We start from the raw sequence: 24,958 nt of genomic DNA on the forward strand, positions 1-24,958 counted from the left end.
GGTTTTTGGTATACATTTGCTTCTCATACCCCAGACTAGAAATTGAGGCCAGAAAATGGGAAGCTGAACCTTCTACCATGAATGAGATGATGGATTTTAGGGAGAGTTTAGTATGCTTGTTTGTTTACTGAGGTGGAGGCATGTGGAAATCAGTGGAACCTAGATTTTTTTTTTCTTTTTTTTTTAAGATTTTATAAGTAATCTTTGCACCCAACGTGGGGCTTGAACTCTGAACGAGGTCAAGTCGTGTGTTCCACCAGCTGAGCCAGCCAGGCGCCCCAGGTTCTTTTATTGGGTTGCTTCGGAAGGCTGCAAGTCCGCCAGAAGTTAATGTCAAATGGAAAGAGACAATTTTTTTGTTCTTTGGTATGATAGATGTAACTGGGTAGTATGGTGTAGATACTTCTTGATATTTTACCAGTTGACTCTATTCTGATAGTTTTTCAGTAAATGATAGCCGTGGCTTACCATTTTAATATTAACAAACATTTGTTACACAGTGAAGCAATAAAATATAAGGCCCTTTGAGCAAATGGGAGGTGACTGGGAGTTAATTTGAACCAGCAAATAAACCTGAATTCCCAGATCCAAGACCTGAGAAATAGAGGAGTGTGTTATTCTAAGCAAATTTAGGGCCAGAGTTTGTGGGACATGTGTTAACTTTTTTCTTTATATGTTCCTGTTATCTAGTCCTCAAAATCTAGTCCTTTAAAAGGACAATTTGAGGGTAGTAGGTCCCAAGTCCAGCCTTCCTTTCATGAAAAAACTATTCTGCTTAACCAAGTTTCCTAGCAGGTGAGGTCGGCTGGGTGGTAGACAAAATCATTTGAACAGTTAAGTTTAAGAGAATATGTAAAAGTGGTAGGTGGATAGACCTTTTCACAGATTAAGAGCCTGTTAGTGACCCAAACTGGTGATTCTTAAACTTACTGTGGTATTGGGAGTACTGGTGGTCTTGGACATTGGCCAGAAGCTGCCTTAAAATTAACTTGGGTTTACAGTCAGTTGAACTTAATCATACTGAATGGCATGAAAATCTTAATTAGGCACGGTCTGCTATTTGCAAGGATGAGATGTTCATGAATCTAACGATTGTATATCAGCGTTATGTAAAGCATTTCATAGGAAATTTGAAATTTTAGAAATCTGATTTAAATAGAGAAACGACCCCTTTTGCAGTAGCTTGCAGCTCTCTGAGTTTTGAGGGGATATAATAGGAAAACCACTGATAGCTCATGAATTGATGGGCTAGACTTTTAGATTAGTGGGCAATTCTGTTGGTTGTGTTTTCTTGTTTCCTGGCTTTCCCCCTCTACTTTCGATGGTATTCTCCAGAAATGTCCGTTCATTTCATCACGACTGAGATTTTGAGGCAGTCTTGTTTAATTGCATTTGCATTCTATGTCTGTTTTTTGTACATGTAGTATCACGTTGGTGTTTTTAGGAGCTTTAATCCATCCCCAAATAGGATTTCAAAAGGGAAGGAATGAGAAATTTTAAGGTTAGAAAGGACTTCTGAAGTTTAAATCTGGGAGCACTGAGCATTTATTTCCCTCTTCTGTCACAAAAGTTGGAACAGGATTTGGGTATTTGATTTTAGGTAAAAGTTCCTATTTGTTGCCTAGTTGAGAAATTGAGTGCCTTTCATATGCCTATGGAACACTTCGGAGATGCAGGGGCAAAAGGCAGTTTTGGTTTTTGCCTTCATAGGACTGTCATTGAAGAATTCTTTTATTTTTTAGCTTTTTTATTTTTTTGAGAGGGGGTGTCACAGAGAGAATCCTACGCGGGTTCTGTACTGACAGCATGGCGCCTAATGCCAGACTTGAACTCCCAAACCATGAGATCATGACCTGAGCTAGCATTAAGAGTTGGATACTTAACTGACTGAGCCACCCAGGCACCCCACAAGTCTTTATTTTTTAAACAGGTATCAACTTTTAAGCTGGGGCTAGGCGAGGCTCTTCAGGTAGACTCCCTCTGTGTCCTCCCACCAGGCGAGGTTTGTCAGTTCTGATAGTTTCTGCTGGCAGTGCTGGAGAAAGACTCTCATTTCTGGTGTTGCTTTCATCTTTTTACTCTATCACACTGGCTTTCTGAAATATCCTCTGACCAGAATCCAGTCCCCTGGGGGAGCTAGGCTGTGCAAGGGGAGCATTCCTCCCCTTTGTGGGTGCCATTTCCTAGAGCTCCTGGAATCGTGTCTTCAGTTGGAGCAGCTGTGTAGGTCATTTTTGTTTTATCTGGAAAGTTGAAGGGGGTCAAGGGTGGGGAAGGAGAGTAACTGTTAATAAAAAAGCTTATTCAGTGGAAGACAGCACATCCTAGGTTGTATTCTATATGTTTTTGTGTGGTTCCCCCCCACCCCCATCTCTTTTACCGTGCATCCTTCCATTACTTTAATTTTTTTTTTTTTTTAAGTTTTGTTTATTTTGAGAGCATGAGCAGGGGAAGGGCAGAGAGAGGATTCCAAGCAGGCTTTGCACTATCCACACGCAGCCTGATGGGGGCCTTAAACTCACAAATCTAGAGATCATGACCTGAGCCAAAATCAGGAATCGGACACTTAACTGACTGAGCCACCCAGGTGCTCCCTCCCATGACTTAATTTTGCTTTCCCTTGAACATTCCTAATGGTAATACTACCAATCAATCTAATAAATTATTGACTCTTAAATCACTTCCTTTCCAACTTCTTGGTACAGACAGTGCAGTGGAAGAGTTTACGTTCAGCAGAATGGACTTGCGTTCTGCAAGGAAGCGCAGGGAGGAGATAGCTTTAAGAGGTCTTCTAAGTGTGGAGTTTCCATGGCCCCCTCATTGTATTTGGCCTAGCCCTTTTTCTGCCTGTATGGAGGTGGTGAGGAGTCGTGGTCCTAGGAGTCGGGATTCACCTATCTTGTCCCCATTTTTGTAGAAGATACAGGGCTCAGAAGCATGAAAAGTTGTGCATCTCCCCCCTCAGCACAGCCGCATCAGCCCTTACAGTGCACTGGCTCTGAAGAGGGTCTTAAGTGTGTTGTAGCCCTGCAAACTTGGGAACGTGGTTGGTTAGTTTAGAAAATTCCACCTCTCACTGCTTTTGCAAGAGGGTGGAGATTTCAGACTTCACGGGCAACAGATTTGAGTCACTTTCAGGTGAGCATTAGAGGAGGTTCTTTTCCCCAACACTGTAGTTTTGAACAAACGCAAAGTTCTGAAGTATGCTCAGCTACTTATGGTTTCTTTTTGGCTGCTTGACACAGTTATATGCTAATTGTTTGTTTGCTTTTACTACCAGAAGATAATCACCAGGGGAAGTTGTCTCCTATGGTCTAAGTCCATCCCCAGGGTGTAGAAAACATCTTGAAGGAGTCCTCAAGTTCATGGGAAATGAAGGATTTGAGTGGTTAAGAATATACTTTATAATATGAATATAATACGTTTAGAATTATAAAATACTGAAAATGTCATTCCAAATAAAGTTTCCTGACTTGAAAAAAAAAAGACATTAACAATCCACTTAAAGGAAGGGACTTAGTGGGTTTCCTGGAGGTTTATTATAGTTTAAAGAGAATGCAAAATGCTCTGAGCATCTTAGAGGAGGTGCTGTTTAGAAAGTAATTCAATAGTGATCAGGTTTTAAAGTATCAAACTATTGTGATAGCTATTTAATAAGCTTATATTTAAGTTTTATTTACTGTGTAACCAGAGTTGGGAGTCTTTTTTTGGATTTTGGCTAATTCGATTGCATTGCTTCAATATGTTTTTCTTCATAAAGGAGTACCAGTGGTACTGTGGTCTGACCTGGTTCTAGGACCGGAGAACCTAGTCCTAGGAAACACTGCATTTTCCAGATTGTGAGTAGGGACATTTCACACAACTAACACCTCATAGCTATTTAATATCCAAGACCATTTCTTCATCCTGAGTCTTCCATGGCCTCCCCTTTGCCTTACTCCCATAAGTGCAAAGTCTGTCCACAGTTGATTCTCCTAGCTGGAAGGCAGAGATGGAGTGGAGTTATAAGAAGAGCCTTGGCTCTTTGAAGTCCCTTTGTACTTCTTGGTGCTACCTGGTTCCTAGTGACTTGATAGGAGTTGAAGCCCCTTGCAAAGGTCCCTGCCAGAGACTCACTTGCTGGAAAGGATCAGGTCGGATATGGGAGAACTCAAAGGAGAATGATTCAGTACTCACCTTTGGAAGGCTTCATTTTCTCATAGCAACGAAAGATGGAGATGAGAAGAACCCCTTCTCCAAGCTGGAAAATCATGTAGAGGAGAGGGAAGAAGAAAAGTGGCCCAATGACTTGAGGGGGGAACGTCACATTGAGAATGGTAGAACAAAGCTGAACGTTTTGGCATCCAGTTTCCATGCTGACAGTGCGCCTGCACCTGTGTTAGGTTCAAACAAAGCAACCCTATATGCCCTCAGAAGGGACAGGAGGGTGCGACACTGGCCCTTCTCCCTCCCAAATCACCTAAGACCCATTGAATGAACGTGGAAGTCAGTGGTGACTAGTAGTTTTGTGGCCGGGAGTTTTCGTGAGAATTTTTGAGCAGCTTGGGGGTTTCACCATTTGCTTCTGCAGGACTACCAGATTAAAATTGGGAGAATGGCTGGCTGATGAGGGATGAAGGGAAGATGGGAGCCACTATCCTTCATTGGCTTGTGTGTTGGGTTTACACACAGGGCAGTTGCAGTGTGAACATACAGAAGATGATCTGAAATGCTTGGGCCCCTTGTCCAGTTCCCTAGTTTCTGGTTTGGGTATCTCTGAGTCCAAAACACTTCATGATTAAAAACCAAACTTGGTTCAGCCCCGATATCTTTGGAACATGTTCATGGTTTTGCTCTCGTTTTATGGACTAAAGAACAGGCACCTGGGTGGCTCAGTCTGTTAAGCATCTGACTTGATTTTGGCTCACGTCATGAACTCTCGGTTCATGGGATCAAGCCCCGCATGGGCTCTGTGCTCACAGCGAGGAGCCTGCTTGGGATTCTCTCTCCGGCCCCTCCTGTCCCTCTTGCTTTCTTAAAACAAACATTAAAAAGGGGAGGGGGGATGGGATGTTTACATCTAATGAATACATGTTTAATTCATGGAGTTGTGGTCAGTGTCTTACCAGAAATTCTGAAAACACATTTATTAGGGGGAGACTACCGTGATGGCCCTTGATTGTGTGGCCATTTATTACCTGTCACTCTTAAAACAATGTACAGTAAGTCATTGACAGCCTTTTGACTCAACTGTATAACCACATGCTACATATGTTCTACAGTAATTTTTTTTAGTGTGTTTTTTTAAAATGGGTAACTTTATAAGTTTTATTTTTAAGGCAGTGGTTTTTTTTTGGGGGGGGGGGGATACTAGAGTGCTACTAATGTTCAGACTCCAGCAGCATTTGTCTAGGGCTGACAAGAGGCAAAGTTCCTGAAATGTGCTACTGTAGACAGGGTCTCTGTCCCACACCAGATTGTCAGGCTGACTGTCCCTGCAAGTAGCCCCTGAGTTTGAAATTGGATTAGACTCAGCAGAGGTCCACAACCACTAAAGCTCTTAGGGCCACTTAGCAGAGCTGTCACCCCGTGGTGTCCTTGTCAAGACTGAAGCCTAGGCAGAAAGGGCGGAAGAGTGGGGAAGGAGGAATATTAACACTTACCACGATGGCATGGAACTGCTCCAGTGTTGTTACCTACCAGATTTCAGCAGGAGGTGGAGCCTAGGCTCTGGAGGGAGCACTTTGTCATGAGCTCTTTGGGGTATTAGATGCTCTTGTTCCTAAGCCATTCGATACCTTATCTCCAATATGTCTCCGAGTCTAGGGTTCCTGGTTCAGTGGGTGCATTTGCACATACTGCCAGGAAAATGCCTCTCCTAGGTTTTGGGTCTCCTTTTCCTGAGAGACCAGGACAAGAATGAGGCCGATGGAACAGAGGTTTAAAACAATACTTACCGTCCATTGAGGCGGAAGAGAGCAGAGAGGATGTAGCCCAGCAGGAAGCCGATGAAAGGCATCAGGGAGGAGGTGGCCAGCAAGTGTGGTGTCATGACAAACATGATACTCTTGCCCACGTTGATGACCGAGAGCGCTATGATGGCCACACTTAACAAAAGCATGGTGATGGTCCCTCCCTGTAAATGAAAACAGGAAGAAAAGGCAATTAGGGTGGTGGGGGATGGGGAGGAGCAGAGTGACGGAGCATGGGTGGTGGGTATCAGGTGGAAACCGAGGGAGTGCAAAAAAACCTTTTATCTCCCATCTATTTGGAATTCCTAATCAGTAGCTAGGAAGCTTCTTGGAGGACAGAGACCTAATAATTAACATTCTTGTTACTGTTGACTTAGAAAAGAGCCAGATGTTTACCAGCAAAATGAATTTATTTGGAAATAGAGGAAGTTTAGTTTGGGACAAGCAAGCCATGGCGAACCATAGGCAAGTCCTGAGTACACGGGACAGGGACTTGCTTGTAGAGAGGAAAAGAGGCCGGGAGGGTCTGCTTCATGCAGTTAGTTCTCCTTGGCTGGGCTATTGCTGGGAAGGAGAAATACTTCCTCGTGCTGGGGTATGTAAAGTAAGCTTTCCATTAGGCCAGTGGTAGTGTATGAGAGCTTTCCCTTCAAGACTTCCAGGCTCCATTTCATACGAGATTTTCCTTGCACCTTTGTCCCCCACTTTTTAAGTTTATTTTGAGTGAGCATGTGCATGGGGAAGGCACAGAGCAAGGGGGGGGGAGAGAATCCAAAGCAGGCTCCTTGCTGACAACGATGGGGGGCTCAAACTCCCGAACCGTGAGATCATAACCTGCCAGAGTCAGAGGCTTAACCGACTGAGCCACCCAGACACCCCACGTTGCTCCCTTTCGATCAAGATCTTTCTTCAGAAACATCGCTGATGAAGAGTCTGCGTGTTCACTAAAGTGGCTTTGTCTCTCACTGCCAGGAAGGGTTTTTCCTGGTTGTCCTGTCCCACGTTGGAAAGTGCTTAGATTGGGAACTGTTGAGGCCACATGAGTACCAAGGAAGGGTGTGAGGGAGAACTCTGAGGCATTTCCCATCTGAGGGTTAGGTTAGGGTTAGGGTCTATATATTGTCAAGATTGAAGGCTTTGGAGAGCATCTTGTCTGAGCTAATATCTCCCTATTGGTGTGCCCCTTCTGTAGAGAGAGGTACAGAGTTGAAAAACTTCAGTCTTGCCATTTGTCCACAACCTGCCGCTGAGACCGGAGGCCGTAGGTAGTTGCTTCTTCATAGGTCACTGCGTTTTTTGTACCACCTGACGTCACTGAAGCCATGTGCTGAATGTCCATTTCGTGGGCAGCCAATCAAATCAGCTTGCCGGTGACCCAGGAGATGACCTGGCTCGCGCTTCCCACAAAGGTGGCCTCCACAGCTTGCTGAAATGACCGAACAAATCAGATCCTCTCGTTGAGGGAGTTTGCGGAACTACAGCGAGGGAAGCCTGAGCAGAGGCAAGTGTTAAAAGACCCAGCACCCTGGCAGCAGCGTAAGCCACAGGTTGGCAGACGCCGTGAGACGGGTGAGGCAGTTCACCAGTAGCAGCAGGTAGGGGAAAAGCATAGGTGGACTGGCTGAGTCACTCGAACAGCGAGTGACTTCCTTATTTAAGGGAGGTGGATAGCTTGTGGTAAAAGTGGCTTGTCGACCAGGTCATGCTGAGGTTCATCGACCTAACCACACGGACTCGAATAAGCCCTTGCCTAGGTAAGTTAAAGTATTACTTGAATTGCCGTTCCAAATAGAGCATGCAAGAAATTGTATCTTGGCATTATCTACGTGTGACCTCCCACTGGGTAATGTGTTTACGAGCAGATACCTTTTGCCAGAGCCAGTTAGAAATTGGGTGATTTTGATTTGAAAGTCTCTAGGGGGCGCCTGGTTGGCTCAGTTGGTTAACGGTCTGACTTGGCTCAGATCATGGATCTCGCAGTTTGTGGTTTGAGCCCCGCATCAGGCTCTGTGCTGACAGCTTGGAGCCTGGAGCCTACTCCGGATTCTGTGTCTCCCTCTCTGCCCCTCCCCGCTCATGCTCTGTTCCTCTGTCCATCTCCCTCTCTCAAAAATAAATATTAAAAATATTTTAAATTCTGAGTTAAGAAGGAGATATATTCTTATATTAGTTGTGACTAACTATGATCCTTGGCTTCTTCACCTATAAGATGAGGAAGAACAGAGTTGGATTAAATGATTATCAGAGGTCACTTCACATTTTTACATTTTTTTTTTCTTTTTAGTATTCCTGTACCTCCACAAACTATCTTGAATGAAATTAAGTGATAGACACAAACATTTCTGGGTTTTTCTTCCCCTGCTAATGTGGGGAGTGGTCCAGGCAGAGGGAAGGACATGTGCAAAGAGAAAAGAGCTAACGCTTGATGGGGGCAGGGTGGTGGGTGGTTGGCTTTAGCAAATCAAGAAGAGCCGGGGAGGCTACATAAGGGGATTGAAAGTTTATCCTGCAGAGAGTATGGAACCAGGGAGGTGTTTTAAGCAGTGGAGAGACGTGACGGAGTTTGTTCTTACCGTCTCCATCCTCAGGTTGAACCTGATCGAGGAGCCAGGTTCGAAGGCCGTTTCAGTTGTGAGAGACGATAGTGGCCCAAGTGACGGTAGTGTTGTCACAGGTGGAGAGGAATAGATGGATCCAAGTGAGCGACAGCAGAATAGCCAATCACCTCTTCAGGTGAATGTGACAGGGAATGGAGAGGACATTGAAAAAGACCAAATGGGTTTGTGGCTTAGGCAGCTGGGCACATGGAATGCCATTCTTTGAGATAATAACGGGGAGGAGATGGCGTTAAGACATACTGACCATATATAAGTGTGTGTTTGGTGTGTCTGTGGAAAGTGACTGCAAGAATTTTCTGTGCCACCATCTTGAACCACCTTTCATTTGTTATGACTTCTACAAGCTAAAAACCTTTTTTGCACAGTGAAGGAAACAACAAAACTAAAACAAGAGATTTGCAAAATGACATAATTGATAAAGGGTTAGTATCCAAAATCTATAAAGAACTTCTCAAACTCCACACCCAAAAACCAAATAATCCAGTGGAGAAATGGGCAGAAGACACAAATAGACATTTTTCCAAAGAAGATATACAGATGGCCAACAGACACATGAAAAGATGTTCATCACTCATCAGGGAAATACAAATCAAAACTACAATAAGATATCACCTTACACCTGTCAGAATGGCTAAAATTAACTCAGGAAACAACAGATGTTGGCAAAGACGTGGAGAAAGGGAACCCTCTTACACTGTTGGCAGGAATGCAAACTGGTGCAGCCACTCTGGAAAACAGTACAGAGGTTCCTCAAAAAGCTCAAAATAGAGCTACCCTAGGACCCACCAATTGCACTACTAGGTATTTACCCGAAGGATACAAAACTGATTTGAAGGGGCACATGCACCTAATGTTTATAGCAGCACTATCAACAATAGCCAGATTATAAATTAAAATTTTTAAAATAAAGATAAATAATAGCCAAATTATGGAAAGAGCTCAAATGTCCATCAACTGATGAATGGGTAAAGAAATTGTGATACACACACACACACACACACACACACACAAATGGAGTACTACTCAGCCATAAAAAAGAATGAAATCTTGCCATTTACAATGGCGTGAATGGAACTACAGTGTAATGTGATTAGAAAATAAGTCAGAAAAAAAAAAGACATGATTCCACTCGTGGAATTTAAGAAACAAAACAGATGAACATAAGGGGAAAAGAGAGAGGCAAACCATAACTATAGAGAACAAGATGAGGGTTGCTGGAGGGGAGGTGGGCAGGGTATGGGCTAAGTAGGTGATGCATATTAGGGAGGGCACTTGTGATGAGCACAGGGTATTATATGGAACTGATGAATCACTAAGTTCTACTCCTGAAGCTAATATCACACTATATGTTAACTAAGTGGAATTTAAGGAACTTGAAACAAAAAAGACATACTGAGTTTTAAATGCATGAGACATTCAGGTAGAAAGATTTGGCAGTTAAATGGATCCTGGGGGCACGTGGGTAGGTGGCTCAGTTGGTTAAGCGTGCAACTCTTGATCTCAGCTCAGGTCTCCAACTCGGTGTTGTGAGTTCAAGCCCCATGTTGCGCTCTGCTAGGTGTGAAGCCTGCTTAAATGATGGACGGATGGATGGATGGGTGGATCCTGCAGTTGGAAAAGGTTGAGGGCTGAAGATGGTATTCTGGAAGTCATCAGCTTGTAGATGGTCATTGAGAAGGACCAGATCTGTGGTGGAGAGACCCTGGGCTTTGGGAAATTTGGCAAGAAAAGAAAGCTTGGGCGAAGGCAGAGAAGTAACTTTTACCAGAGGAACTCATCAGGGAGTACAAAGAGACGTGCCAGAAAGATACAGGAAAAGCAGGAGCGCCCAGCTGAGGGAGGAGGCTTCTGAGAGGGAAGCGGTGGTCAACCATGCCAAAAGTTGCTAAATCGTTAAGGATGGATGAGAAATGTCTGTTGGATTTGGTGAAGAAAGAACAGGTGGTCATCGAGACGCTGAATGGATGGGAGACCAAGGAGGAGAGAAGAGGGATTCAAGTAGCTGAGACTAACTTGAGAGCCTGCTACCTGTGAGAGCAGCCCTGGCGGGAGTGGTGGGGGAAAGGTGTGTGCTGGAGGGATGTTTCCTGAAGTGTAGGTAGGGAAGGAAAGGGAAGTGTTGGAGCCCTGTAGGGATTGTTTTGTTTTTTTAAGATTGGAGAGCAGTGAACCTGTGTCAACACCAATTGTGAAAAAACATGCGGAGACTTAAGAGATGAGAATGAAGTTGGGGGAGGCTTTGGAGGTTGGGGGCCATAATCGATGAAAGGACATCTCTGAGAAGCGAGAGTAGGGGGATGGATGGTGCCATCCAGAGCTGAGGTGGGGTGTTCGAACTCGGAAAGGAGGAATGACCTTTCCGGGTCTTCCAACAGGGTGGGAAGGGGCGCTGTGGCCACTGTATGGGGACCGTGCCAGGACAAGGGCGGAACTACCCTGGACGGTGGTGGTGTGAAAACCGAAAAGTCCTGAGAACCTGACTTGCAGCTTCTTTGTTCCAAGCCCCAAACTGCCGCCAAGCCTTGGGCTTCCAGGCAGCATGCCCTGTAGGTTGGCCCAAGGCATCGACCCAGGGCAGAGACAAAAGCAGGCTCTCGGAGTGTCAGGAGTACCAGGATGAGCTGGGGCTCTGAGGGGTGAGCAGTGAGCTGGAGGGGAGACTGACTGGGACTGAGCTCCAGGGTCACAAAGTTGGTAGAGGGACCAAGGCGACGCTCCAAGAGTCTGTAATTCTTCCGAGGGCAAGGCAGTGGCATGATGTCCTGAGTGTGACCACAGTGCCCCTCCACCCCCAGCCCTCTGGGGCCCTACCCCTCTCCCTCCCACCCCACACCTGAAATGCTAGGAGCACATACACCACCTGTTGCCCTGGGCTCTTCTGTGGCTTCTCGTAAAGTCAGCCAAGTTTGCCCTCGTTCCCCCCGAGTGTCCTCTATCCAGACTTCTCCCCAGGCTGACCCACATCCTACCCTTTCCAAGCCTGTCCTCTCCAGGAAGCCTTTCTAGACTCCCTGCTCCTCACCCCACCTTCTTACATCCAACCACACCCACCTGCCCGTGTGCTGTATGTGATCTTTCTCGTGTGTTCCTCCACTTTCTGCTAGCACCCGACTCCTTGATGGCAATGAAGCTTCAGAGTGTGTAGCATAAAACTTAGCATCTGGGCAGTGCATCACACAAGCCTTTGGGTTATTAAAATAATGATGGCTGATAATTGTGTTATGAAATGTGTTACAAAGACAATTTTCCTCCTAACTTTTCCAAAGGATTCTCATGTACATTACCAGCCCACGAGGTAAGTGTACCAATACTAGACCCTTTGCATTCTCCAACGAGGAAGGAAACGGACACGGAAAAAGCCCAAATGACTCTGTTCAAGCCATACATTGAGATGATGGTGGTGCTCTTGTTCCCTGCACAGGGCCCCGGGTTCTTACCTTCTTGACATAGGGTACATATTGTGGCCGTTTGGCATTGAGGAAGATCCCAGTGGCACAGGGAATGAGAACCAGGATTAGTGATATCACAATGCCTCCATAAGGTACCTTGTCCTTCAGATCCCCGGAATAGATCCCCCTGGAGTAGACATACAGGAGGAGGGGCATCATGCCCAGGGCACAGAAGGTGGAGCAGGTGGTCATCACGATACTGGGTGGGAGAAGCAGGGGAGAGTACAGAGACAGCACCCGTTAATATAGACTATTTGTTGAGTGCCTGCTACGTGCCAGGCACCGTGCTAAGCACTTTACATACATTAATTCCTTTCCTTTTCCCAGTAGGCTTAAGAGATACAGGCTACAGGTTGATAGTCTCATGTTTTTTACTTTCTGCTTTATCTTTATTTATGATAGAGTGTGAGTTCCAAAGCCTGAGTCATAATATATCTTCTCAGCTCTAATTTGTATCCTAATTGTACTATTACCATTTCTATTTGGAATCCAGTACATGTTGGTCACAGGACCCTGTACAGGGAGAGGCCTTCCAGAAAGGCCACCCAAAAGAATGAAGCTGCTAGGGAACATTGTTGGATTTGCGGATATTCGTGTGACAATATACGACTCTGCTTTCCATTCTTGTGGGCATGTTAGTCATGAGGGCTTGGCAAGAGCCCAGGAAATCCCCACTAAGTGTGTGTTTCTCCTCCCACAGCCCTAACTATCTGCACTAATTTGTTGTTTCCACAGAGGTGAACTATAGCTTAACTGAACATCAAGCATGGCCTAGGTCAACAGGGCCAGAATGTAGCCATCAAGAACAGCAACAGGTAGAGGTATCATCATTAGGAATAAGATGTCAGAGCAAGGCACGTGGCTGGCTCGGTCAGAAAAGCATATGACTGTAGATCTTGGGGTCATGAATTGGAGCCCCATGGGGGGTGTAGAGATTACTTAAATAAAACTTTTAAAAAAAAAGACATCAGAGGTGAGGAGAGACCCTCAAAAAATGCTGAGAACTTAATAATGGGAAAATCCTTCCTCTGTGAACATCTAAAACACCTATGAACACATATTTGAGCTTGTAGGAAAGTTAGGGAAGTTTCCAGGTACCAGAGACAGAATGCAAAGGAGTTGGTGGGTGAAGTCAGGCTGGAGCTAAACCGCATGGAGTGGGGAGGGGGGGGGGTGTTTGTCTGGGAATCTGGAGGCTTAGGTTTTATTGCCCAAGGGAGGGACCAGAACTGAGGTCTTATGCTTATAAAGGAGAGTTGAAACCGAGATATCCATAATAAAAGAACTGTTGGAAAAGAAAAGATCTAATTATCTCACAGTCAAATATAAAATCATAACGGAAAAAATATTTGGAAAAGCATAATGATGCCACACATGTTTTAAAACACATGGGAGCTGACCTTGGATTACACAATAATTCGTAGAAATGAGGGGTACATGGCTGGCTGAGTCGTAAGTGTCCGACTCTTGATTTTGGCTCGGGTCATGATCTCACGGTTTCATGAATTCGATCACATCAGACTCTGTGCTGACAGTGCGGAGCCTGCTTGGGATTCTCGGTCTCCCTCTCTCTCTGCCCCTATCACACTCGCGCTGTCCCTGTCCCTTTCAATAAACTTAAAAAAATTTTTTTTAAATGACACCTAAAGCACAAACAACCACATAAAAAAATAGATATATTTAACTTCTTCAGAATTAAAAATGTTTGTGTTTCAAAGGACACTATCCAGGAAGATATACCAATGGCAAATAAGCACATGAAAAGATGCTCCACATCATTAGTCATTAGAGAAATATAAATCAAAACATGAGGAGATCACCACACCCAATAGTATGGCTACAATAAAAATGATGGATAATAAGTTTGGTGAGGATGTGAAGAAGCAGGAATCTTCCTGTGTTGTTGATGGGACAGTTACAGAACGACCCAGCAATTCTACTAGATACATACTCAAGAGAATCAAAACATACGTTGTTACATATGTTGACACAAAGACTTGTATACTAATGTTCATAGAAGCATTATTCATAATAGCCAAGAAGTGGAAAACAGTAAAAATGTCAACTGAAGAACGGATAAGCAAAACATGGTGTATCCATACAACTGAATATTATTCAGCCACAAAAAGCAATGTGTTAAGTACCTGCTACGTGTTACCACATGGGTGAACCTTGACAACAGTGTGCTACGTGGAAGAAGGAGAAACATAAAAGACCACATAGTGTGTGATTCCACTTATATAAAATTGATAGACATGAAATAGATTAGTGGTTGCCAGGGGCTCAGGTGAGAGAGGAATGTGTAGTGACTGCTAACTGGTTTCTTTTGGGGATGATTAAATGTTCTGGAAGTAGATAGTGGTGACAGTCATACAACCTTGCGAGCATACGGAAAACTATTGGATGATACACTCTAAGAGAGTGAACTTTGCAGTATATGAATTATAGCTCAATAAAAAATAATTAAATCTGGGGAGCAGCTAAAATAATTCTTAGAGGAAAATGTTTAGAGCCTTAAGTGTTTATATAGGGAAAGCAGAAGAGTAAAAACGAGCTAAATATCTTACCCAGAAACTTAGAAAAAAACAAAGGAAACTCATGAAAATAGAGGAAAGAAATGATGTACAAAAATTACATACAATGAGAGGGTCAATTAAACCAAGAGTAGTTTCTCTGCCAAGTCCAAGAAAAGACTCCTCTGGCATGCTAACCCAGGAAAAAGGGAGAAGTCACCATTGATTGTATTAGGAATGAAAAAGGGAACATAACTGCAGACACATTAAAGGTTTTAGAGAGTTCTAGAAGAAACCGAGGCCAGTTTTGTACTTTCATTTTTCAGTTTAGATTGAATGGACAATTTCCTGGGAAATAAAAACTACAAAAACCAATTCAAAATGAAGCTGAAACCTTAGTATTGCTGAAGGATATGAAGGAAGTGAAAACCTACCCTCCAAACCCCACATGATGTATATGGTTTTATAGCAGAGCTCGGCCAGACGTTCAAAGTACAGATGGTCTCACTATTATACAGACAATACAAAAGGGGGAAACCTTTTGTATTGTAAATTGTATGCCCCAATTTATTGTATATGGGTAGTGTCATTTTAGAACCAAAGCTGCAAAAGGATATCATGAGGAAGGAAAGTTAGGGGCCGTTCTCGTGAACAAAGAAGGAGAAGTCATAAATACATTATTAGCAGATTAGCAATGCTTTTATAAAATAATACAAAAAATAAGATGGGTTTGTCCCAGCAATGTAAGAGTGGGTTAACATTAGACTAAATCCACTGACCTATATCACTGTATTATCACATTAAAGTAAAAATGGTATCATTTGATAGATACAGAAAATTGTCATTCAACAAAATTCAATGCTCATGCATTACAAAAATTAGCACACTAGCAACAGAATAGAATTCCTTAACCTGAAAAGGGTATCTATCAAAAAGTACAGCAAACAGTAAACTTCATGGTGAAAAATTAGAAAGTTTCCTCTTAGGGCGCGCCTGGGTGACTCGGTTGGTTAAGCATCTGACCTTGGCTCAAGTCATGGTCTCCTGATTCATGGGTTCCAGCCCCACATAGGGCTCTTTGCTGTCAGGGTGGAACCAACCTGGGATTCTCTGTCCCCCTCTCCTCGCTGCACTTGCCCTGCTCACACTCTCTTGGTCTCTCAAAACTAAGCATTAAAAAAAAGTTTCCTCTAAGAAGAAAGATAAAGCAAATGATATCTATTACTATCACAGTTATTGTAAATCATCCTATATATGTCTTTGCTAGCACAGCAAAACAAGAAATAGAAACTGTATGGGATGGGGAAAAAAGAAACCAGACTTTCATTACATGCCAATGATTGGACTGTCAACAGAGGAAATCCAAGTGAATTCATAACTAGTAAGGAAGAGAATCCATGAGTTTCTAAAAACATTAACAATATGAAGGAGGCGCCTGGGTGGCTCAGTCAGTTAGGCATCCGACTCTTGGGCTTCAGCTCAGGTCACGATCTCACTGTTGGTGAGTTCAAGCCCCACGTCGGGATCTGCAGAGAGTGCTTAGGATTCTCTCTCTCTCTTTCTCTGCCCCTCCCCTGCTCATTCTCTGTCTCTTTCTCAAAATAAATAAATTAAGAAAAAGAAACAAATATAAAATATTTAGAAATAAATCTAAAAGAGATATGCAAGATCTTTATAGAAGAAATTATAAAACTCCATAGAAAGGTATAAAGTCCAAATAAAAAGAAAAGCTCTATCATTTTCATGGATGGGAAGACCCAATATTATAAAGATGGCCTCTAAATTTATCTATGAATTTAATCAACAGTCCAGAAATATTTTTGTAGACTTGAGAGCTAATCCCCAAATTCAAGTGAAGAGTTAAGGGCCAACAATAGCTAACATAATTTTCAGGAAGAACATGGTGTGGGGATTTGCCTTTCAAATATTGAGACTTATAAAGTCATTGTAATTAAGAAAATTTGGTGCTCGTGCAAAGAGCCACATAGACCAATAGAGGAGACATCCCAGACACAAACCCATGCACATTTGTGAATGTTATCTATGTGAGAGATGGCAGTACAACTTACTGGAGAAAAATTCACTCAGTGGTACTGGGAATTTTCTCTATTCATATGGAAAAGATAAAATTAGATCACACCATACGTAAAAATAAGCGCTAGGTTGATTGCAAATCTCCATGTGAAAAGCATAACTTTGAAACTTGTCAAAGAAAATATAGGGGAATATCTTCATGACCTTGAGTGTAGTAAATGATTTCCTAAAGGACCCCCCACCAAACACAAACTAAGAAAAAATATTGGTAAATTCAACTAAATTAAAATAAGCACTCTGTGTTACGAGACATCATTATCAAAATATAAAGGCCAGCCCCAAACTGAGTAGACCACTGCAACGCGTAAAAACAACAAATAACTACAAATCAAAGAGAAAAAAACACAACAGTTCATTAGAGAAACAGGCAAAGACTTATTTCTGGAAGACGAATGGTGAACCAGTCTTCCGCCAAACGGTCAATAAACCTATGACAATGTGCTAAGCCTCTCTTGAGATCACATTTAACACTGCTGTGACCCATTTCACTCTTACCAGGTGGCGAAAACTATCAGTCTGACAACTCCCGAGTACAGCGAAGACAAGGAGGAAGAAGGATCTATCTACACTGCTCGGGAAAGTGTGACCTGGAATGACTACTCTGGAGACTCATTTGTGGATGTGTGAACCCTACGACCTAGAAGTGCTGTTTTTATTATATACACTCTCACGTGGCAGCGCAGGGGCATAGGGTACAAGACTGTTCACAGCAGCAGAACGAGAAATCCCCCGAAACGTCTGCCACTAGAACAGATACATTCAAGCAAAGGACACTGCAGTCCAGAGGCACAAAGTAGCTATTTTATTCATATGCCTACATCTCAAAAAAGCAAGCTGGCAAATGATAAGGGCAGTATGGTACTGTTTATACAAATTTTAAGAACGTACAAGGACAACAATGTATCTTGCCTATGGATATATACAAGTACTGCCTGTAGCAATAGTATAAAAGGGTCTGTGCTCCCTCTGGGTGGGTAGGGGGCACGGGATTGGGGAGGGGCGCACAGGGGCTACAGGGCTACTATTGATCTCTTCTGAGGAGAAGAGCCACACACAACTAGTGTGCTTGTTTTGATGTCCTTGAGCAGAGGAGTCATGCTTACTTTGGCTTGGTGTGTCAGGAGTTCTGGAATTTGCTCTGGGACGCGGTGTGCCTCGGGGTGTGCCTTGGAAACCATGCCCCAAGACCTCTGGTGGACTGCTGTGCAGGTGCCGGGTGCACCTCCTACCTTGCTGGTGTCTATGACTGTCGCGATCCTCAGTTTGCCCTGAGAGACAGGGAGGGGAGGTGACTTGACCAGGCTCCATTTCGGAGACTGGAGCCTGTTCCGTAGGAACATCATGGACCTGGTTGTCCCCCGGGGGACAGAGGGCCAGAGGGAAAGGGGCACGTGGAGTTCCTTACTCCTCCTTCCTGCTTAAGTTCTCAGAGCACTGCACATGCCCTGCTTTTGGACATCTGTACACTTTCCCCCCAAATTCTGGGAAACCTCTGGTAGGTCTCTGGACTTCGGCTCCTCGTCTATAAAATGCAATGGGAGTCTTAACCGCCCCCACCCCAACTCTCAGTGGCAAATCATATCGTTTTGTACTTAAAGAGAGGTCTCGTACTGGCAGACTTTGAGCTACAGCTGGCTCCTGAACACACGTTTGTTTTTTTTTTTGGCTTGCACCGTGTTTTAAAATTTTTTTTTTAATTTTTTTTTCAACGTTTATTTATTTTTGGGACAGAGAGAGACAGAGCATGAAGGGGGGAGGGGCAGAGAGAGAGGGAGACACAGAATTGGAAACAGGCTCCAGGCTCCGAGCCATCAGCCCAGAGCCCGACGCGGGGCTCGAACTCACGGACTGCGAGATCGTGACCTGGCTGAAGTCGGACGCTTAACCGACTGCGCCACCCAGGCGCCCCTTAAAATTTTTTAATGAGTTGCCAATATTGAAAAATTTGGAGATTTCACTTAAAAATGGAGATTCACTTAAAAATGCCTTCTCTTGAATCGGCCACAGTGGCTCCCATAGAACACCCACGGCAGACATGCGGCATCTGCCCTGCTTAGGGGGCTCATCAGCCACTTGGCTCATCTATACACATGCCGGGCCCTGAAAGGATTTTAAAAAAATTCTTTTTTTATAAAAAAAATTTTTATTTTAGAGAGAGTGCCTGAGCAGGGGGAGGGACAGAGGGAGAGAGATGAGAGAGAGAGAGAGAATCAGAGAGAGAGAGAATCCCAAGTAGGCTTCATGCTCAACACGGAGCCCCACACAGGGCTCGATCCCACCACCTGATCATGACCTGAGTGGAAATCAAGAGTTGGACACTCAACTGGCTGAGCCACCCAGGCACCCCATGAAGGTATTTGAGTAAAGGTGCAGGATCTGGAGTCTCCCAGACCTTGGACAAATGTATTAACCTTTCTTAGACTCAGTTTCCTCATCTTTATTATTATTATTATTTAATGTTTATTCATTTTTGAGAAAGAGAGAGAGAGAGACAGAGCATGAGCGGGGGAGAGGCAGAAAGAGAGGGAGACACAGAATCCGAAGCAGGCTCCAGGCTCCAAGCTGTCAGCACAGAGCCCGACGTGGGGCTTGAACCTGTGAACCGTGAGATCACGACCCGAGCCAAAGTCAGATGCTCAACTGACTGAGCCACCCAGGCAACCCTCAATTTCCTCATCTTTAAAATGGGACTATTTACAGCACCTCCTCACGGGATGCTGTATGAGGATTTCACGGAAAGTGCTTGGAGCAGTGCCTGGCTGTTTTTTATTATCAGTATCCTTTCAGTATAATACATGTAACATGTTGTCCCAGATGAACTCCAATTGGAATTTAAAGTCTGGCAGCGCGTGAAGGTAGATGATGAGATACATATTGCACCATTGGGCTCTAAGGCATGGTTTAATGTGCGCGGGAGGTTTGTCTGTTTGCAGGGACGATATGGCAGGAGGTGGCCATCCCAACATTGTCTTTGTGGAGTCTTGGTAGAAGTGAGAGTCCCCACGGGCCCAGACAGGGAGGCTGGGCAGGCGAGCATGAAGGCTCACGTTCCTGAGTCACTGAGGCTGGGCCGGGGGGGGTCTCGAACCTCAGAAATGCAGGCCTAACTGGAGAGACCTCACTGGCACCCATTGGCTGATGAGGCTGGGACATCTGGTCACTTACACTGAAAAATGTCTCCTTGTTCTTTACATGGTCCTTCCTTGCTCTGCCGTTTCTGCAGGTTCACAGAGCCCTTCCCTGACCCCCGACTTCCTGCACCCCTTCTGCACTGGAATTAAGATACAGTCTGGATTTCTCAGGACACAGAGGCTGCAATGAGCCGCGTCCACAGGGCAGACCAAAGACTGACGGTTTGCTGTGCGGCAGGAAGGACTCGGATCAGACGGAGGGAAGAATTTCCTCACAGGTAGTTGAACGTGTTCCCAGGGAAGACTGTACGAGCCAAGTCCCCTCTTTGTGCCTCTCTTCCCATCAGCTACCTCCGTGAGGGCTGAGTCTCGTGGGTGGAGAGGCCAGAGCTCGGGTGGTGGGTCCCAGGAAGGACCAGCTCACTCTTGTTTTTTTTTCATTTAAAGAGCGGTGGTCTCGCTCTACATCACAGGCGGGGTTTCCTTAGTTGTCTGGTTTGCTTACTGGAGTTGGTAGGGTGCTGGCCAACACAGGCATGGATGGAAGAAGGTCTCCACTGAGGACTGAACGTCAGAGGAGGCAGGCTGGGGACTGAGCCTCACAGAAAGGCAAGAGCTTTCGCTGATGAGTTTCCCTCAGCCAGCGTGGGCTGCTGCTGGGGCTGGAGCCCCGGACTGAAATGGCCTCATTCTGGCAAGTGTTCTAGATCAGAGTCCCACCTGTTTGGAAGGACAGGTGTTCAGCCGGCGCCTGCGGAAATGAGCCTTTGCCGACTTCTGCTCGGAGGCTTTGGGTGAGAGGACACTGCTGGTGTTTTCCCTCCCAGTTGGGCTGAGATGTGGCCAAGCATGGCCTGTGCCGGTGTTAGGAAACTCGAGGATCTGCCTGGTTGTGTGTTTGCACAGATGCGTTCCTGTGCCCGATGGGCCCACAGGGAAAGTTAAAAGAACCCCTCACTGCCTGGATAGTTGGAAGGATCTTTGGAACGTCTTGCCTATTCTGCAGGGATTGGAAGTGCTCTGTGGTTCCAGGGTGGCTTGGACCATCTGCACTCCCTTTCGGACCTCTGGTCTCAAGGCAGACCACTTGCCCACCATGGTAAGTGGGCAGAGTTTCCCAGAGGCCCCTCGGGTTTAAATCACTACTCCTTCAAGACAGTCCTTGTGGCCCACTTGTGAGGGAGTCTTCAGGAGGCCCCTGGACCAGGTGGGCCCCTTTGACTTGGTGTTTAAACCAAGGTCTACCCCAGATCCTACCTCCAGCCCTGCATAGACTCTGGACGACAATGCCCACCACCCCCTGCCCCAGCATCCACCTGGCCCCCGCTCACGCCCCATCCTGGCTTTAGCCCAGCTTTCCCCCTAGACTCTGACATCTCCAATGCAGCTCCCATGCCCAGCCTGCTCCCTCCTCACCTCCAGTCCTACCTGAGGTTCATGTCCCCCTTCATGGCCAGACTGAAGATGTTGGACAGGGTCCCCCCGGGTGAGCAGCCGCAGACAAGGATGGCCAGCGCCTCAATGTTGTTGAGCTGGAAGACCTTGCCCAGTGCAAAGGCGGTGAGGGGCATGATGCCGTACTGTGCTATCAGGGCGATGGCCAGCCCCTTAGGCTTCCAGAAGTGAGCCCTGATCTTGCTGAACTCCATGGTGCAGCCCAGCGAGAGCATGATGATAAGGAGCAGGAACACCAGGATGACGCTCAGTGCCTTGTCGGTGGGGCGCTTGCCGAAGTTGGGTGGAAGGGTGAAGTTGAGCGTGGCAGTCACATTGTGGGGCTCCATTCTCCTGTGTGGCGGCGGAAGGCCAGGGGCACCCGGCACACCCCTCGTTCGCTGCCGACTCCCTTCCCTGCCCGGTCTTTGCTGGGTGCCTTCTTCCGTCACCTCCCAGGGCAGCAAGCTTCAGGACAAAATGTGGCTCTGGGCAAATAGAAGGATTATGCAACTGGGTGTTCTGTCCTCTGGCTGTGGCCCCAAAGGGGAGAGAACCCAGAGCCTTATCTGCCTGGCCTTCCCTGCTTCTTCCAGTTTCTGTACCTCTGCACCCTTCCTGGATGTCACTTATACTCCCTCCCCCCACCCCCCCTTAACACTTGGCTGCCTCTGGGACAAGAGGGCCATTTCTGTCCTTTACTGCCCACAGAGCATGTGCCACAAACATTCTGTCTCTGGGGACCCGTCCACGGCCAGCACTGATCCAGGCCAGGTCCTTCTTGTTCTCTGTTCAGTCTCTGATGCCTCGATTCTCATTCGGGGAAGACGCCCTCCCCATGCCCAGCGGGTCCCCTCCATCTGCCCCCAAACCCATGTAGTGAGACTGTCGGGTGTTGCATTTCCTTCCCGGACATAGGTAGCCTATCTCAAGGCGCTGTGGGACAAGGTAGGGGCAGGTGTGCTGCTGGCTTCCAGAAGGAGATAAGTCCCTGGATCTTCTCCTGGAAGCTGACAGGTGCCTGCAGAAGCCCTTATCTTATTTCCAAACCCGGACAGAACAGGTGCGAGGGGGTAGAGCCTGCTGGGATGGTGAGGGGCTCTCAAGAAGCCTGGGGGGCTTTTTTCCTAAAAGGCAGCTCTCAGGGAATCCTGGCTGAGGAGATTTGTTTGTGCTCCGATGTCCCAGCCAGCAGCCTCAGTGGCCTCGTTGCTTGGGCAACTTGCTGAGAAGGAAGCAGGAATGCACAGGCTTTCCTTTTTGATTTCCAGACCGCTCTACTTTTGCTCTGTGCCTGTGTGTCTCTGGCTGGGAGCCAGGCTCTGGGCCCGGAAGTAGAAAGAGGCAAGCACCTGAGGCCAACACCTCAGGCGCCTCCTGAGCCTTCCTCCCCCATCCTAGCGCAGGTGTGGGACAAAGGAGCAGTCCTCTGAAGAACAATCACCTCTTCTGGGTTGGAACCCACGGCGGGGGAGGGGGGGGGGTGGCGGGGGGGGGGGGTCTCGTAGTTTCTTATTTGCTGAAAGAGGAGATTAGGCTTTTTGTGTGGGACTGCAGAGGGCAGACCAGGGACCAGGGTGTGAAGGGCTGGAGGCTGGGGGGCGGGGAGCAGATTTGGGTTTGGAATGAGGAACCACCTAAAAATGAGCTGTCTCCAACAATGGCCCCTGGGGCCTCTGGAATCCTGCATAGACAAAGGCTAGGTGACCAGATCCACACCTTTTCCACCACCTGCGTGAGAAAGCTGCTTCCTGGGGTTGAGAGGCGCTGAATACCGCGACCCTGGGCCACAGAACCGTGAGGCTGAATGAGAACTTGAGAACTTCAACTACCTCCATTCTGGCCTCAAACTTTCTAACTGATCAAGTTCTTCTTTCCAGGTTATCTCTTAACTCAGACAAAAGACCCTGAGGGCCAAACATCCCCTGAAGGGAACTGAAACCACCCCCTTTGAAACTACCCCCTTGAGAGCGATAAAGGGCTGCCTAGAGCCAGCAAGACCCCGTATAACTGACCCCAAGGCAATGACTGACCTGATTATCCTGCATCTACCCATCGGGCCTCGCCCAACGTTTTCCTAGAGAAACCTGAAAGTATTTTTGGCCCTTTGGAGACAGTTTTGAGATGCCAGTGCCCTGTCTTCCCAGCGCTGGCCTCGCTGAAATAAATTCCTTTCTTGTTTTACCACCACTCATGGTGGTGGTAAAGCCTTTGGGTTTTGTCAGTGGCCAGTGGCCAAACCTGGCCTGTGTGGGACCCCTGGAGCCAGGTGCTTTTGCACCCCTGCGCCCCAGCTACAAAGCCCCTTTCCCTCTGTGAGTCTCTGATAGTAACGATTTCCTGATGTTTGAGTTAATCTGGTCTCAAGGGGAGGGCAGGCATAATGTTGGGTACTGGAGGCTGATGGGGTGTGTGTGTGCAATTTGGATTGGGTGTACCTGGAGGGTCAGGAGCAGCCCGAAAGACGGTTGCTTTCTCTCCCTGGAGCTGATCGGAAGAGGCCCCCTAACAGAGTACTAGGGGAGAATGATTGATCATCAACTAAATGCCAGGTACTGTATGAGTATAAAAAACTCTATGTTCCTTTCCTCAGGGACTTTATAGTCCATATGGGACCATGGGTGGTAACAATGCAAAGGAGAAGCACTAGAAGGTTGAGTTCATGCAGGAGTTCAATGTGCAGTTGTGCAGGCTGTGCACTGCACAAGACTAGGATTATCACCCACATAGACATCCTGAGTAATAAGAAGAAAACCACAGGCCCAAAATGTCACTTGGGCCAGGCCAAGTCACCAAAGCGGGACTTCCTACCTAACCTAATTGCAGTTTTCAACCTCCCCCAGAAATGTAGTCTTAAATGATCAGTCAGAAATTTTCTGGTAAGCATCAATGAGGTAATCTGTCACATGGGCCTTCTACATCTCCCCATAGCCCCTAAAGGAAAAGGAAGAGATCTGCATAATGAGATCCCAGTGCCCTTTCCCTGAGGGAAAGGTAATCTTGCCTGAAACAATCCTTTCTTTTCTTTTGCTAATAACTTCCCTGCCTCACCTCCTTCCAATAAAAACCTTCCATTTTATACAAGTTCTCTGCTTGCTACATGGAGCAAGTAGAGAATCACTTAATAAACCCAATTAGATCTTCCAATCATTTTTAAAGTTTATTTATTTTGAGACAGAGAGAAAGAGAGAGAGAGGCAGAGCAAGAATCCCAGGCAGGCTCTGCACGGTCAGTGTAGAGCCCAACGTGGGGCTCGAACTCACAAACCAGGAGATCATGTCCTGAGCTGAAGTCAGACGCTTAACTGACTAAGCCACCTAAGCGCCCAATATTCTTTTTTTTTTTTTTTTTTTAACATGTGCAACCATACTTGGGACACTGAAGCCCCCCCCCAAAAATATATATATATTATTTTTTACACAGTTGTCTGATGTCCAAGGGGGGTGAGGCATAATCAATCAGTATCTGTTAAAAGATCTGTTAAAAGCAACCCAGAGTCTGGACATGTATCTATTGATCAGGTTGTGCACATAGAAAGAACAAGAGCTCCCCTTAACACTGTAAACTGGACACTAATTCACCAGCTCCTCACCTCTTCTCAGAAACCCGAGGTTCTACCTCCTACTGTGGACTTTTCCCTTTGGGAAAACACACTTTCTTGCCCTGGCTATGCCCTCCCTCCCCGCTCTTCACCCACCCCCTCCCATCCAGTCTGTTTGCCCCCAACAAAGTGCCTTTGCACGGAAAAGGAAAAAAATCTCGTCTAGG

At 46.1% G+C, this 24,958-nt stretch overlaps 1 protein-coding gene across 2 annotated transcripts; it reads right to left on the minus strand.

Moving 5' to 3' along the window:
• Positions 1–1,527: 1,527 nt before the first annotated feature.
• On the minus strand, positions 1,528–21,739 carry SLC10A1 (solute carrier family 10 member 1). 2 transcript variants are annotated; one of them, XM_019833207.3, is made up of 5 exons: positions 21,185–21,739; positions 12,115–12,217; positions 5,937–6,115; positions 4,177–4,373; positions 1,528–2,243 (listed from the first exon to the last, which is right to left on the minus strand). In XM_019833207.3, the coding sequence occupies exons 1-5, from the start codon at positions 21,538–21,540 to the stop codon at positions 2,137–2,139; spliced, it is 942 nt and encodes a 313-aa protein (XP_019688766.1). In that variant the 5' UTR covers positions 21,541–21,739; the 3' UTR covers positions 1,528–2,136. The 2 variants fall into 2 exon arrangements, with proteins under 2 accessions (XP_019688766.1, XP_003987831.1); XM_003987782.5 differs by having other exon boundaries at positions 12,007–12,217; positions 21,185–21,738.
• Between the last annotated feature and the right edge of the window lie 3,219 nt (positions 21,740–24,958).

This window comes from Felis catus, chromosome B3 (assembly GCF_018350175.1).
Source record: "Felis catus isolate Fca126 chromosome B3, F.catus_Fca126_mat1.0, whole genome shotgun sequence".
In the NCBI taxonomy this organism is placed as follows: Eukaryota; Metazoa; Chordata; class Mammalia; order Carnivora; family Felidae; genus Felis; species Felis catus.